This window comes from Gopherus flavomarginatus, chromosome 9, assembly GCF_025201925.1.
Source record: "Gopherus flavomarginatus isolate rGopFla2 chromosome 9, rGopFla2.mat.asm, whole genome shotgun sequence".
NCBI classification, from domain to species: Eukaryota; Metazoa; Chordata; order Testudines; family Testudinidae; genus Gopherus; species Gopherus flavomarginatus.
The window spans coordinates 17,012,727-17,029,534 of record NC_066625.1 but is presented as its reverse complement, the minus strand read 5'-3'; the positions used below and the strand labels follow the sequence as shown (position 1 = coordinate 17,029,534).

Below are 16,808 nucleotides of genomic sequence, written 5' to 3'. Positions count from 1 at the left end.
GTGAGACAAGAATCAGACCTTTGGCATAGATTGTGTAACTGATTTGTATTACTTTGGTCCATCAATATTTGTTTTTTCAGGCAGTTCTCAGTATAAAGTTTATGTAAATAATGTCATTTCAGATCAAAAGCACTTCAAAGAATATTCTTCTTAGATGTTTATATAATCTAAACCAAGAACTCTGACGAGGTTTTTGTGCCATGAAGTTTTTATTTAAACTCCAGATTTTTAACTCAATTTGGACCCCGAAGTCACCTTGTAGATTCTTCAGTTTATGTTGCCGAGGATTTGCCCCTCAAAATATCTCTGGCTATGAATCCCCGAGCCTCTATAAAGATTTGCCAGAGCACTTTAATTTTGCAAGTGATGTTTTGGACAAGTGGAGTCAAATGGAAAAGGTAACGTTTTGTCTCCTTAGTTCCAATATTTTCTTTCATTTTTGTCTGGTGTTATATCATGTTATAGATATTGGTTCCAAAACATGTGATCTCTAATGATTCTTTCATAGTAGATGATAACTATTTTGCTGCTATAGGATACTTTCAAGGGTATCAGATAAATAATTGAGCTGTCTGGAAAAACTTTTGTCCCACGTTTTCCATCTGAAAAATGTTGTTTTGATTAAACCAAAAAATTGCACAAAATCGTATCAATTTGATGAAATTCCCATTAAAATTAAAATAAAAAGTTTCATTCTGAAAAAAATTGAAATTTAATTTCTAAATTAAATTTTGATTTTATGCAGTCTAGTTGTAGCTGTGTCAGTCCCACAGCGTTAGAGAGGCAAAGTGGGTACGGTAAGATCTTTTATTGGTCCAGCTTCTGTTTGTGAGAGAGAAAGCTTGTCTCTCTCAAAAACTGAAGTTGGTCCAATAAAAGATCTTATCTCACCCGCTTTGTCTCTCTTTTTTGATTTTGTCATTTTATATGACATTTATTAATTTTACATTAATACACAGAATCTTATATTATGCACTACTACTGCTCACATGCTGTCATTCAGAATGAAAACAAATGACAGCATGTTGAAATGTGCTATGAAATGGAAATTCCAAATTTCAACCAGCTCTAGTGAATAGGCAAATGCCACCAAGAGTATTTGCTGCTTCACTTGACAACATATGATCATGTTTAGGATAAGGGCATAAGTAGAAAAGAATGAGAAGGGAAATATTATTAGTCCCATTTTATTGATAGTGAACTAAGACAGAGAGATTAAATGACTTGCCCAAGGTCACAACAGAAGTTTGTTGCAGAACTGGGAAATAAACCTACATTATCTCCTTCATCCCAATCCTCTGATTTAAACACAAGCTTAGCCTTCTGCTCCTGGGCCCTGCATCAGGAAAGCATCTCTATTCAGGAAAGCACTTACATCCCATTTATGTCAAATGGCTGAAAATTAAGCATGTATTTAAGAACTTTCCTGAATTTGTGCCTTTCCCCCCTGATTCTGCAACTGTTGACACATGTGCTTAACTTTACACACGGTAAGTAATAAAATCAGTGGGATTATCATGTTCTTAAAGTTATGCACATGCCAAAGTATTTTGCAGGATCATTCTACAGTTTTTATTCTTAATCATGTTCAATAATTGGAATCAATTAAAGCATTCAGAAAACATCTGAATTCAGTATTTTTATCAGGGGATAATATTTAAGAGAAGTAATATATTTAGCTATTTTGCATAAAAATACATACACAGGGAACTTAGGTTTAAAAATGGCAAAAGAATAAATAATTGCATGTTTTCAGTAGGAGAAGCTAAAACCATCATAATTTATGTTAGAAACTTTTTTTGTGCTTTCACTAAGCCTAATCCTGCAGTCACTGACAGTCTTATCTACACAGGGAGTCCATGATTGGGCCTGCTGTACATTTTCACCTGTGTATGTTACTTGTAATGGTCTGTTGTTTAAAGAATCGTTATATTTCTCTTTAACTTCTCAGTGCAATTTTATATGATGATCTTTTCTTGTTTACCAATAAGAGAACTATGGACTCATCCCACTGCTATGTTGAGTATAGTAGTTCTAAGCACTACTGTGATAGAAATAACAATCATCTTCATTATGCGTTCTGAACCATGTTTAAAGGAAGCAGAATAAGGACCTTGTATACTTGGAGTTATAGTAATAACGTAAAGAGTTCGACAGTTCTTTTCCCATAACCATAATTGTAATCTATGGCAAAACATGTTCACAGGTAAACCTTCCCACAGGCTGGCCTAAACCTGCACATTTCATATGGTAACAAGGCATCGTTATGCATAGCTTGGGCAGCTCAGAAGATGAGAAGCAAATTCTCCAATGTACTTGATTAACAAGCACATATTAGATTTGGGATATAAGCCCACAAGCCTATAAATACTTACACACATGCTTACCTTTAACCACAGGTTAGTCCTGCTGAAGTCAAGGAGACTGCGCCTCTGCTTGAAGTTAAGCAATTGTGTGTTTGAAGCATTGGTCTCCTCTTGATTGTTGCATTATTTACACATTTTCCAAATTTCTTGTCTTTGCCAGAATGGAGAGAGAGCCTCCTCCATCCCAGCCCTCTGGTGGGTAGGTGATCAAGGCAATGAGGTAAGGTGGAGTTTTGAGGAGCTAGGATTTCTATCCAGGAAAGCAGCAAATGTACTCTCTGATGCATGTGGTCTGAAAAAGGGAGACAGAGTTATAGTAATGCTACCCCGGATACCAGAATGGTGGTCGATAACAGTGGGCTGCATGAGAACAGGTCAGTACAAAGAATAATAAATGACTGAATTTATTTGTATTTCAGTAATGCTTATAGACCCCAAATGAATTCCAGGCCCCATTAAAATAGGCACTGTACCAACACAGCAAGAAACAGTCTATTGTGGGTGTCCTCCATTCTTATACCTTTCTCCCTTCTTTGAGGATTATCTCCAGCAGGGGTTCAGGCAACAGACAGTCTGTTTACATGGAAACTCCAGCCATTTTCACTGTCAATATGTAAAGTTCTCACTCACACCCTTGTTCAGAATAATAACTTAACTAAGTGATAGCCATTTTGTTGATAGCTGGCTGAGGTGCCAGTATGTCTTTGTCTCTGAAAAACTGGTTTTGGCATGCTTTTCTGACTCTGGAGCATGCTATAGCAATGCTATACCATAGAATCTTATAACCTTATATACAATGTTGATACACATATTTTACCAGGACAATAATGTTCAGCAGATTATGACATTTCAAATGATACTTCACAAGGCATAATTTGTACAAAATTTATCACAGTCTTGTAAAAGTGGTGACTATAATAATATAGATTGTCACAGTGAGGTAATATCTTTTATTGAACCATCTTCTGCTGGTGAGAGAAACAAGCTTTCAAGTTTACCCATAGCTGAAGAAGAGCTCTGTGTAAGCTCAAAAGCTTGTCTCTTTTGCCAGCAGAAGTTGGTCCAATACAAGATACTGTCTCACTCACCTTGTCACTCTAAAGGAAGTGTTATTATTCCATTTTATAGATAGCGATCTAAGGCACAGAGAGATTAAATGACTTGCCCAGGGTCACACTTTGAGCTTCTGGTAGACCTGAGAATTGAACCTAGATCATCTTTTTTTTTTTAAATGACTTTTCATTTAGAAATTTCCTTCAATTTTTTAAAATTAAAAACATAAAAAAATGCTTGAAATCAAGACAGGAGTTTTGTTTTGAATTGAATTAAATGTTTCATTTGATGTGAAGCAATTTTTTTCCATCTTTTATGATTTACCGAAACTTTTGAAAATTTTTGGTTTTGTTTTGATCCTAAACAATCTTTTCAGTTTTTCAAATTCCCAGGAAACTGAAAAATGCATTGCTCAGATAGCTCTGCTTAAGAGCTTTCCTGAATCTCTGTCTTAGCCCCTGATCCTGCAAACGTTTATACACATTCTTAGTCAATCCCAGTGAAATCAGTGGCACTATTCATGTGCTTAAAGTTAAGCACAGCTTAAGTGCTTTCAGGATCAGGGTCAATAACTGACATCAATTAAAGCATTCAAAGAATTTCCAAACTTAGTATTTTTATCAGGAGATAATATTTCAGAGAAGGAGTATATTTAGCCATTTTGCATAAAAGGATGTTTTGACATTTAAATATTGTATTGATTGTTTATTTTTTAAACAAATTCATGACAAAATATTAATAAAAGAGCCCATTTTACAAAGGACAAAGCTGAGGCACACAGTTTAAATGATATCTTAGCCTCATGGGGCCACAGGAGGGGGCATCCCCCAAATAGTGTGGCCTTAGTAGTGGCAGCAAAATAACGGTATCTCCCAGAAGATTTTTGTGCAAAGATAAAAAAGGAAGAACCTAGGGTGAAGGATTAGGTTGGGATTTCTGATTCATAATGATGCTTTACTTCAGTCTGATGTAGCTTAACTCTGCTCCTGGTAATAGGCTACCACTAGAAATAAATCTGAAGAGGCAGTTGCATGGGAATTAATTCTCAAAGGCTGTGGAAGATAACAGCAGCAAGAAGGCATAGCACAGAAAGATAAGTACAAGGGGCCAGATGTCGAACTAATGTAAATTGGCACAGCTCTGATGAAGCCAATGGCCTTACACTGGCTAGAATCTGGCCCAAATATTTTAAAATGTTCAGCTACTTTTAAACTTCCATTTATTGCACTTCTAGGAATTATCTATATTCCAGCAACAACCCAGCTGACAGCTAATGACATTTTCTATAGACTCCAGGCTTCTAAGGCCAAATGCATCATCACCAATGATACACTGGCACCTGTAGTGGACTCAGTTGTGTCCAAGTGCCAGTTTCTAAAAATCAGGCTAATGGTATCTGAAGGCAGCAGGGATGGCTGGCTGGACTTCAAAGAACTACTCAAGTGAGTATGTCTTGCCTCAGTGAGCTAATCATCCAAATGGAAATTCAGGCTTTTCCAGCTTTCTATTGTACCCCTCCTTGTGTAAAAAGCAGTTTCAGAACTGAGATAACTCATATATTCTATGTGTTTTGGGGGAGCCAGCTCTTGCCTCATTTAGCTGACAAAGTCTGCATTCCAACACTAAATTAAATACAAGTATAAAAAGTTAACAGGGATGGGAGAGGAGATATGCAAATACATTTGGCTTTAAATATATAGAGGGCGAGGATTAACAGAACGGGGTCATTCTGCTGAAAAAGTGTACTGAACTCTAGCTTCAGTTACACTCATAGGGCCATGGAAGTCAACAGAAGTCTTTCCATTGATTTCAGTGAGCACTGGATCAGGCCCTTAGCTCCCATTGAATGCAAAGGGAGTTTTGTGTATATTTCCAAGGCCAGAATTTGGCCTAATAAATCTTACTGGCCAGTGACCATTAAGAATGAGACCATAGGCAGTTTAATTTGGGAAGAGAAAAGGAATGCCTGCACTAGAGTTGTAAACTAGATAGGGATTGAAGTTTCCTTTGTTGGATAGCTTATCCACTCTGATGTACTCTTGTCTTTATTTTGAAGAGCTGCACATAGTAATCATAACCCTGTTAAGACAAAGAGTCAAGAAGCAATGACTATCTACTTTACTAGTGGAACCACAGGTTACCCCAAAATGGTGGAACATTCTCACAGTAGTTTTGGTATTGGAATGACCTCGACTGGAAGGTATGTACTGAAAATACTTTGTCGCTCTGATAATCCATGGCTACAAAATGAATATGTAAAAAATACTGAACATATGATTATTTGTCTGAAAATTCCTACCAGGAATGGATTGATCAATGGATTGTAGAGATGATCAAACCACAAAATTTCTGTTCTGTGGGAAATTCTGATATCTTGACATTTGTTTTCCTCCTGAATTGGATGAAAAATCAAAATATCTAAACTTTTTGTGGGACAAAGTTCCAAAATAATTTGGCAATTTCTCAATGTTTCATTTTTTCACATTTTCAATTGAAAAAAATGTTTCAACATTCTCAAATCAACATATTTAATTCTGGAGGACATTAATCTCTCCATCTGCCTTCACCACCAGAGTGCCACATGGGAATGTAGTTTCAGGTCTTTCATGTCCCCATTCTTATCTTGATGGACTACATCTTCCATGATGCACTACAGCCCCTCCCTGTGTTTGAGGTGCTGCAGCATATCATGGGACTCCCAAATAAAAATATTTCATTTTGTTCTTCTGATGAAAAATTCAGCCAAAATTGATTCTGCCAAAATAGATCGCTACAGAAAATTTTTAGTTTGATGAAACTCCTTTTTCTGATGAGAAATGTTTCATTCAAAAAATTTTGACCAGCTTATTCACTATTCAATATGTCTAGTTACTTTTTAAACAGGAGAATAAGAAATATCTGTTCTCCCATCAAGAAGCTGAAACAAAACCATGTGACTTAGGTGAGCAATCACACAAGTATAATGAATAGATGTTAGCATTCAATTACTCTCAGTATAACTCTGACTAATGAATCCACTCATAGGAATCAGGGTTAGTTCATGAACAGAAAAAAGAGCCATGTTCATTCACAACAAATAATTCCATCCACTCCCCATCTGTACATTCACTTTTGTTTTTCTATTCAGTGTTTTTCCATTACAATTTTTTTTTTGTCATTGTCACCAGGTTTTGGTTGGATTTGAATCCCTCTGACATATTGTGGGGCCTGTCTGACCCAGGCTGGGTAAAATTTGCCTTTAGCTGTTTCTTTTCTCCATGGATTCAGGGAGCATGTATCTTTACACACAGCATGCTGCAGTTTGAGGCAACAACCGTCCTGAATGTAAGAATAAAAACATCATTATGTGGTTTGAGCCTTAATTGATATATGCAAAGCAGATGGTAAAAAAGGATAGCATCAGAAGTAACTTTAAAATATCATAAAAATCATGAGACTATGAGGGGAGGCAATGTTGTCTAGTAGTGTCATATCTGGGTAGGCTGCCTCTTTTGAGACTTTGTTTCCCCCAAGTGCACCCCTTTCAAGTGACAGGCCTGTGCCTTCACTCCTCTTTGGGGATGGGACCCCACGATCCAGCTAATCTCTACTGGGTCTCTGGGTTACATCTCCCTGGTTGTCAACCAAGATACCTAGCAGGCCCAACAGGCTTGGCACCTGAAAGAGTTTCCCTTCAGGAGCCTGGGGTGGTAATAGTATGAAGCAACTTCTTCAATATATAGTATACCTTATTTACCAAAAGGTGCACAGCCCTCAGAAAAATTGATTGAAAATAGCAGAGATCTATGTGCATACTGTTTTACCTACACTTAGGAGTCCGGTGGCACCTTAAAGACTAACAGATTTATTTGGGCATAAGCTTTCGTGGGTAAAAAAACCCTTGTTCAGATGCATGGAGGGAAAATTACAGATGCTGGCATTATATTATTGACACATGATGAGAAGGGAGTTACCTCACAAGTGGAGAACCAGTGTTGGCAGGGTCAATTCAATCAGGGTGGATGTAGTCCACTCCCACTAATTGATGAGGAGGTGTCAATTCCAAGAAAGGCAAAGTTGCTTTTGTAGTGAGCCAGCCACTCCCAGGCCCTATTCAAGCCCAAAGTAATAGTGTTAAATTTGCAAATGAATTTTAGTTTTGAAGTTTCTCTTTGAAGTCTGTTTCTGAAGGTTTTTTGTTCAAGTATGGCTACTTTTAAATCTGTTATAGAATGTCCAGGAAGATTGAAGTGTTCTCCTACTGGCTTTTGTATGTTACTATTACTGATGTCCAATTTGTGTCCATTTATTCTTTTACGTAGAGACTGTCTGGTTTGGCCAATGTACATGGCAGAGGGGCATTGCTGGCACATGATGGCATATATAACATTAATGGATGTATAGATAAATGAGTTCCTGATGGTATGGCTGATGTGGTTGGGTCCTCTAATGGTGTCGGTAGTGTAGATATGGGGACAGAGTAGGCAATGAGGTTTGTTACAGGGATTGCGTTAGTGTTTCTGTGGTGTGGTAGCAAGTCACTCATCATAAACAAACACACAAAATCATGCACCATATTCACAAAAAGTAATACAGCTATTTTCCAGTTTTCTACATAAAGGCAGTGGACTGGGAGTCAGGAAACATAGTTCTGCTCTCAGCTCTATCACTGAGCTTCTGGGCGACCTCGAGCAAGTCACAGCTTCTCCCTATCCCACAGTTTCCCCATCTGCAAAGGGACGATAATAAAACTTTACCCTCTTTTGTAAAGTGTATTGAGATCTCTGAGTAGAAAGTATTAAGAAGTGTTAAGTATTTTTATTACTTTCTCTTCACTTGTGCCTTTCACTGTGGGGTCACATTTGTCTGTCACTGTTGGAGGAAAATGCTTAATTCCAAAACATAAGCAAGTTAACTTTCAAATAAATATAGATAAAAAGAAAGGAACAAGAACTCTTAATAGCCGCGCCAGACCTAGCCCAAGACATTATTCTAGCCCTGTGCCTTTTTAGTATAATATATTCACTTTATTTATTGTTTGTATTGTGATGATGCCTAGGGCCCATATCATAGACCAGAGCCCAAATGTGCTTGGCACTGTACAACAACCAAAAGACTGTACCCAAAGGAACTAAAATGTGAATAACTTTTCTTTCATTCATAGTGTCTGTCCAGATTTCCTATAACCTCTTTCTGTGGTACACCAACTGTTTATCGCATGCTGGCGCAGCATGATCTTACCAGGTACATCTAGATTGCTTACTAACCATTCCAACTGAACCGTGTTCTAGCAGAATCACAGCCCTAGATTTTTCCTTTGCCAGGTTGTATTCTAGGTTGAAATTCTAGTTGAACTCACTCTGTAAGTTCTTTACCAGTTACAGCTGCAGTGAATGAAGCCCAGAACCGAACCATGCCTAAGTCTCTATAGCAATGCGCATTAGTCATCCTAATCATTGTTTTAAACACTTATTAAGCTACAAGTTCAAGAGCCTGAAGCACTGCCTAAGTGGGGGTGAGCCACTCAACCCTGAAGTGATGGAGAAATGGAAAAGCAAAACAGGGATGGATATCTATGAAGGATACGGCCAGACTGAAACAGTACGTTTGCATTCAATCACACACCTAATAAGCTTAATTCTAACTCAAGCTAATGAGGAAAGATATCAAATCAATATGGTAGGTTTCTTGCTTTTTCCAGGAAAACAGGCCCCAAATTTTCAAATATAGGCAACTAACATCAGGCTACTAAATCCATATGTAGGCCCCTGAATAAAAGTAGTATGATTTTCAAAGGTGCTAAGCACTTGCAGCCCCAATGACTTCATATGGAGTTTTGCGTTCTCAGTATCTCTGAAAATCAGGCTATATTTATTCAGGAGCCTATACATAGATTTAGGTGTCTAAGTTTGAACATTTTGGCCTAGGAATTTAATTAGGCAGCATGTTCTCCTTCAGCCAAACATCTCAGCAGCAGCAGATTTTAAAGGGGCCATTAGCTATGCAATTAACTCATTAAATGTGTTCCAAAAACACAATAAGGTGTATCTTGCCACTGAGTGCAGGGGACTCAAAGTGGCCAATCTGGCTGGAGGGAGGGGGCAATAAGGAGGGCATACTGGCTACACAGCAACATTCCCTTCTTCCTTCAACCCTGTGCAAACTCAGCTGGGAGGAAACAAACCAGGCCAGGTCTGGGAGATAATCATTTTGTGTGACATCATTCCCTCTCAACTCTAGGGGGTTTCACGTGTAGATAAATGCTGATCCTGACAGTGAACCCCACTCCACAGGTGGGGATGCAATGAGCCAGACCTATGGGCTGGGCTGGGGCATGAGGAAGCGGGACAGAGGCACACAGCCTCTGCACTGATTGCCCTGGCTTCAGGTGTGTATTCAGAGATCCATGAGTTTCCAGGGATGAGTCCCAGTCAGTTCTCTGTGGCAGACAATCCTATCTGCCTAACGGAACAACTGGCAGGAAGTTCCATGTGCCTAATTCTGACGTCACACCAGTTTTGGTGGTTTTTTTTTAACACTTAACTCTGTTGATATCAGTGGAGTCACTTCAGATCTACACAGGTTTAAGTGAGAGGACACCTAAGCCCCATGTGTTTAAACTTGTAGAATCACCAGCACTCTTGTAGGAAAAATTTGTGCAAGGGAAAATTTGGACATACAGGAATAAAGTCTCCAATTGTACATGCTCACAATCATTGTAATGTAGCCAATAGTAAATAGCTGCTGGGCCAAATTCTTCTCTCAGGCTGATATTTCTTTGAAGTTAATGGATACTTCTCTCACACAGGCATACTTCTTTGTAATTAATGGAGTTAAAGTGGTGTAAAACAAATACAAGTGAGAGAAGGTTGAGTTCCAAGGGATTTTATCTGGATTTTCTCCACTAGTATATTTGAGAGCAGACTTTATCCCCCTGAGCCAGATCTTCAGTTGATGTAAGTTAGGATAACTCCATTGACTTCTTTGGAACAATATTGATTTACACCAAATGAAGATCACACCTGTTGTGTTTAAAATCACAATTTTTCATTTTTCAAATGAATATTTCTACAAAATGTTTACCAGTGAAATAGATCATGCAAAGCGTTTTCAGTTACAAATGTTCATATCTGAATAAAACATCAAGCACTGTATTTTGTTGCACACATACAATTTTATTTTACAGGTTTTGATATGTTCAGTTTGCAAAGGCATGAAGATTAAACCTGGTGCTATGGGAAAGGCATCTCCACCTTATGATGTTCAGGTATTTTCATACTCCTGGTCACTTTCAATCTGAAGAAAGAAAGTTCCCACACCACACAAGATTCTCTCTCAACATTTAATTCAGTAGATCGCTCTGTTTAACAGAAAGACATTAAATCATCCAGGAGGGGTTCTCTCTCGTTCTAGGTAATAGATGAAAATGCTAATATTCTGCCTCCTGGGAAAGAAGGAGATATTGCCATCAGAATCAAACCAACAAGGCCATTTTGTCTTTTCTCTCACTATGTGGTAAGGAAACTTTGTATGAAATGAATCAGATTTTGAGGCCACATCTTAAATACATGGATAACTTTTTAAAGTATCTTGCTGTGGGTGTCTATATCCTTCCAAAGACAATAGCTCATGTGTCTCATAAACAGGATTTCCACTGCTGCAACCAGAGGCAGAAAGTGTACTTGTGGGTGAGGCTGAGTCAGAAAGCCTCTGCAATATTTCCTCCACTGGGGGACTAAGGATATGTCTGTACAGCAGGGGTTGGCAACCTTTCAGAAGTGTGTGCTGAGTCTTCATTTATTCACTCTAATTTAAGGTCTTGTGTGCCAGTAATACACTTTAACCTTTTTAGAAGGTCTCTTTCTATAAGTCTACAATATATAACTAAACTATTGGTGTATGTAAAGTAAATAGGGTTTTAAAATGTTTAAGAAGCTTCATTTAAAATTAAATTAAAATGCAGAGACCCCCAGACCGGTGGCCAGGACCCGGGCAGTGTGAGTGCCACTGAAAATCAGCTCGCGTGCCACCTTCGGCACACATGCCATAGGTTGCCTACCCCTGCTCTACAGCAATCATACAGTGTGACTGTAGCCCAAGTATACATACCTGAGCTAGCTTTAATATAGCTATCTCAGGTCCCAGAGCAGTGAAGCTGGGGCAGCATGAGCTTCAGCGCAGGTTGTACAAACCTGTCTGAAACCCTGGGTAATTACTTGAGGGTATAGCCTGTGCTGAAACCAGTGCTGGCCCGGCTTCACTCTTCCAGGACCTGAGCTAACTAGACTAAAGCTTGCTTCGGTATGTTGGCTCGAGCTGCAATCACACTATTGACTGCATTCTAGCCATACCCTAAGAAGCAAGTGACTATGGCCAGGGATGCATTGATCCAACTCAGCCTCAACTGATAGGGCTCGTGTGGAAAGCCTGGCAGATTTTTAATACTTTCTCCCCCATGAGATATCCTAAGGGAGGTCACACAGCAGGACTGCTGCCTGCCCTTCCTCCGGTGCATATCCTTGGATGGGGGTGGGGCAGGCTGGCCCTGGAAAGTGTGAGTAAAAGCGAATGTGGCCCAGAGTTCAATGTTTTTAATGGTTCATTGCAAGGAGGTACATTTAATGAAGAACACAGTTCTCTCATTCTTTGTCTCCTCCTCCACCTCAGTCAGGGGCGGCTCCAGGCCCCAGCACACCAAGCGCCTGCTTGGGGCGGCAAGCAGGGGGCGGTGGAGGGCGCTCTGCCAGCGCCACGAGGGCGGCAGGCAGGCTGCCTCCGTGGTTTGCCTGCGGAGGCTCCGCTGGTCTCACGGCTTCAGCGGACCTCCCGCAGGCAAGCCGCGGAAGGCAGCCTGCCTGCCATGCTTGGGGCGGCAAAATTCCTAGAGCCGCCCCTGACCTCAGTCTTCCAACTTGATTTTCTAATCATGCTATTATGAAGGTGGATTTAAGGGCTGACTTTTCAAAGAAGCAGACGGTGCGAGTGCCCACAAAAATATACATGGCCCTTTTGTACCTGTAAAATCTGGCTAAAAGGGTAGGTAACATATAAAGATATATGCACGCGTGATTGCCGCCTTCTGACTTGCCTCATGTAGCCTGTCCCAGTGAACCAGGCTTGAAATGGAGAGACTACGAGCAAGTGCCTGGAAAAGCCTGTGGGCACCTAGCTGGAGCAAGAAGAAATTTGCAAAATGCTTCTGTTGGCATATGGCAAAGATAAATCACTGCTGGTTCACAGGCAATTTAGACACGTTAGGGCTACATGCCAGTACTCCTTCAGCTCAAGTGTAATCATTTATACAGCTCTAATACAAAGTCCATCTCAGAAATACAGAATGTATTCATAGTAGATTAGATCATGCTAGACTTGTATGAACTACAGCAAGACTGAAAAGGTTCAAAATAAGAAGTTATGAAAAGTTTTGAAAGTTTTAAAAAATCATCTTGTATAAAGATAAGTGAGTTCTCATGAAACCTTTCCTGACGGAGTAACTATGGCCGCCTTCTGTTAAGTAACAATTTATGGTTAAACACCACTGAGGTCCTGATCTGTCTCCCATTGAAGTCCATTGGGATTTTTTCCATTGACTCCAGTGGGAGTTGGATTGGATACTAAGGGTTCATCACCATTTGTGAGATTTTCCTTTGTTGTCAGGATGATCCAGAGAAAACTGCTGCATCAGAACGTGGGGATTTTTATATCACAGGAGACAGGGGCATTGTGGATGAAGATGGATACTTCTGGTTTATTGGAAGAACTGATGACGTCATTTTATCTTCTGGGTAAGTTTGTTTCTATGGGGTTTCCATACTAAGCTGCCAGACATTGAACAGTTTGTAAATACCACACTCTTATTTCCTCTCCTAGGTATCGTATTGGACCATTTGAAGTAGAAAATGCCTTGATGGAGCACCCGGCAGTAGCAGAAGCAGCTGTTGTCAGCAGTCCAGATCCCATCAGAGGAGAGGTAATAAGGTTGATATTAGTGGTTATGCAAAAACACCTACTGTATATACTTGTTTAGAAATAAGCTGTAGCTGTCAAGGAAATCTAGGAATGCTAAAGGCCATATTTTCAAATGTATTTAATCACTTAAAAATGCAGAGAGTTGCCTAGCGTGATTTTCAAAGAGCCTAAGCAAGTTAAGGTGCCTAACTCCCATTGAGTTTAAAGGGAGTTAAGGTGCCTACACAGACTAAGTGCTTGGAAAAAATCTGACCCTACGTTCTAGGGAAAACTGACTAGTGTTATGTTATTTGTTTTGCTGTTTAAAAATAAATTGATTGATTCCACTCTCATATACAACCAAGCAATCCTTAGTTGTGCTGCAACATGCCTAAGAGCAGCCACAGGGCTGCTCTAAGTTCCACTAACTTGAAATAGTGCCCTAGAGCTGTTGTGCTAGCCAGGAACCACTGAAGAACAGTGTGCTCAAGCCACACCCCTCCTACCTCCACCTGTGCTGCGTGTTAAGAAGAGGTGGTAAAAAGCTGGCATAGTTGACTGGATGAATCCTCAGATGCCTGCTTGGGGCAGTTTTAAAGCCCTGAATGGCACAAAGAGCCTTACTGTATGCCAGCATCTGGCCCATAATCTTATACTCCTCTCTTGAAAGCAATTTTAATGTTGCAAATTATCTTTTTCAGTTTGATCATTGTAGATGTGATTAAATATTAGATGTTGGCAACATCTGACTATGTCTTATAGGTGGTGAAAGCCTTTGTTATTCTGTCTCCTGACTTTGCATCACATGATCCAGAAAAATTAACGAAGGAGCTGCAAGAGCATGTCAAAAAAATGACTGCACCGTACAAGTATCCCAGAAAGGCAAGTACCTCCAAGTGCTGGATATAAGGGTAACTACTGACAGTGCACCCCAAAATTACAGCTGTTCTGAGCAAAACTAGAGTTCAGATTAGAAATGTAAACAGATTTTACTTTTTAGTAAGCAAATATTTTCCCCTATTTTTCTTCTATTATCCCCACTACCTTTTAGTCAGGTCTTCAAACTAATTTTGAAACATATGACCAGATCTTTAGCTGATATAAATCAGTGTAGTTCTGTTGAAGACTATGGAATTATGCTATTTACACCAGGTGGGGATCTGGCCTATTAGGTGTTTTTATTCTGGAATAGTAGAGACAAATCTTTCTCAGATTTCAGTGGAACTATTCATGGGAGAAGGATAAGCTGCATTCATCATTTAATCAAATTTTATATATGATCCTAAAATTAATCTGATTTTATAGATAAAATATAATTTCACAATATATAATGAAATTCTGAAAACTATTTTCAGGAATTTTCAATAATATAACAGAAGAGAAGATGCTTCATGTGGTAGAATAACAAAATGACTGTAATACTGTACATAATGGGCCAGGCTCACAGCTGCTGTAAATTGGTGGTCTTCCATTGATTTCAATAATGCTATATTAGTTTCCACCAGCTGCAGATCAGGTTTAGGGATTATGCTGGGTGGGTGCTGCAGAATCAAAAAGGGATTGTATCATACTGATCATTATTGATGTATGCAGAATTTATACACATCAAGCTTCGTATTAAGGTTTTTATAGGGAAACTAGAGATAAGAACTAGAATCTACCATCCATGTCTCTAGGCTAGTATTGTCAGTGGAATTTGGTTCTTATCTCTAGCTTACCTATAAAAGACTAATACTAAGCTTGGTATGTATAAATTGCTTCCACCCACTGTTCACAGGGCTCTTAGTCCAAACACTGGGCCTGATTCACTACTGCGTTACTTCAGTTTACACTGGTGTCATTACATTGATATCAGCTGTTAGTCCTGCATAAAACTGGATAGCAGTGCATCAATCTCACAGTTTATAACTGAAGGGCTTTACATTTCCATTTGGTGTTTGAGTGGGTACTCCAACGTCGGGTGGTTCGTCAGTAGCACTTTATTTAGCTGTTATAGCCATATAGACACCCACCGAAGGCAGGGCAGAGTCTCATTGAAGTCCTAGTGGAAGGAAAAGTCTGTACTATCAAATCCCATTGCAGGATCCGGGCCGTAACTGGGACGTATCTCTCTCTCATACATTTAATTAGTATGTGCTCTGAAAAAGAAACCTCACTTCAGTGGATTACAGGTCCAGTCCTGCTCCCATTGAAGTTAATGGCAAAATTCCCCTAGCTTTCAAGTGAGCAACTGGCTGGTCCATTTCCCTAGCAAGGAACTCGTTCTTTTATGAATGCTGGTGGACTTTCGCTGTGGTTTACCTTGAAGGATCCCTAACCTTTACAATAGAAGTTTTGTTCCAGAAAGCAAGACAGCAGCAAACCATATTTAATTTGCTATTTTTTCATTATTATTTTTATTTTTTTTAAATTAGGTGGAATTTGTTCAACAGCTACCAAAGACAATCTCTGGGAAAATCCAAAGGAAGGAATTAAGGAAGAAAGAGTGGGGGAGAATTTAGCTTTGTTGTGGAGTTAAGAGCATACCTTTTCATTTCTGCTATAGTCATTCATTGCTTCTTCAGGCTATGACCTGTTCTCTGTTGATGTTAGAAGGAGCTAGATAGTATTTGTGATGAAGAATAGACATTGTCACTGTTTGCTGTAATTTGTAAATTCTTCTACCTTTTACACTGACGAGAAACTTTGTTAAAGGCAATACTGTGAGAGGAGAATCAGACCCTAAACTCCTCTTTATCTTTCTGTTTGATTCTTTTCCATCAATGCCTTATCATTCAATACTGACTGTTACACTGCTGGCAAGTATGTGTCAAATGTTGTTTTGTGAAAATATTGTACAATTATTTTTAATGGTCAAATTAGCTTTATAGAATACTAGATACGTTTCTGAGGTGGTAATTATTGCTATATTGTCTTCTATTGCCACTATCTTTTTGTGTATGTTAGTTTCAAAAAATAAAAGATTTCCTGGGTTGTGAAATTGTTAGGTCACAAAATGTTGCTGTAACAACCAGATTTTCCTCTCCAGTATTCAAGCAATGATCTACATCAGCATCTTCATTAGTCATTATTAGGAGTTTGGGCCCAGTGCTTGCAGCCATTAATATTATCCTACTGAGTTCCACAGTAGTAGGCACTATTCTTATTCGCAGCATCAGGTCTCACTGCTTCCCTGACATGGTACAAATCACCTTTGAGGTCAATGTTACTTGTGCTCTGTGGGGGAATACTCTGATTCCAAGATTGCACAGTACTGTATATTAAGAGTAAACCCACATGCTGAAGATACTGTGATACGCTTTTTTTATTACTCTTTTAAAAGAACATGAAAGACAACTGAGCTTTGTGACTAAAGCAGGTTACATTTAGAGGTAAAATAAAAACACTGGTAAACCAGCAAGTACAAGAAAAGTGTTATTTTATCTCAGAATCTCTGGTTCTGCTGTGAACTCGCTCTAATTA

At 39.1% G+C, this 16,808-nt stretch overlaps 1 protein-coding gene across 1 annotated transcript; it reads left to right on the top strand.

The window, feature by feature from the left end:
• The first annotated feature begins 200 nt into the window (after positions 1 to 200).
• Positions 201 to 16,326, top strand: LOC127058581 (acyl-coenzyme A synthetase ACSM3, mitochondrial-like). The gene is made up of 13 exons (XM_050968738.1): positions 201 to 398; positions 2,527 to 2,740; positions 4,654 to 4,861; positions 5,476 to 5,619; positions 6,587 to 6,743; positions 8,563 to 8,642; positions 8,876 to 8,999; positions 10,585 to 10,665; positions 10,812 to 10,913; positions 13,056 to 13,183; positions 13,269 to 13,368; positions 14,109 to 14,228; positions 15,761 to 16,326. Exons 1-13 carry the CDS (start codon positions 201 to 203, stop codon positions 15,845 to 15,847), a joined length of 1,743 nt encoding a protein of 580 aa, XP_050824695.1. The 3' UTR covers positions 15,848 to 16,326.
• Positions 16,327 to 16,808: the final 482 nt, after the last annotated feature.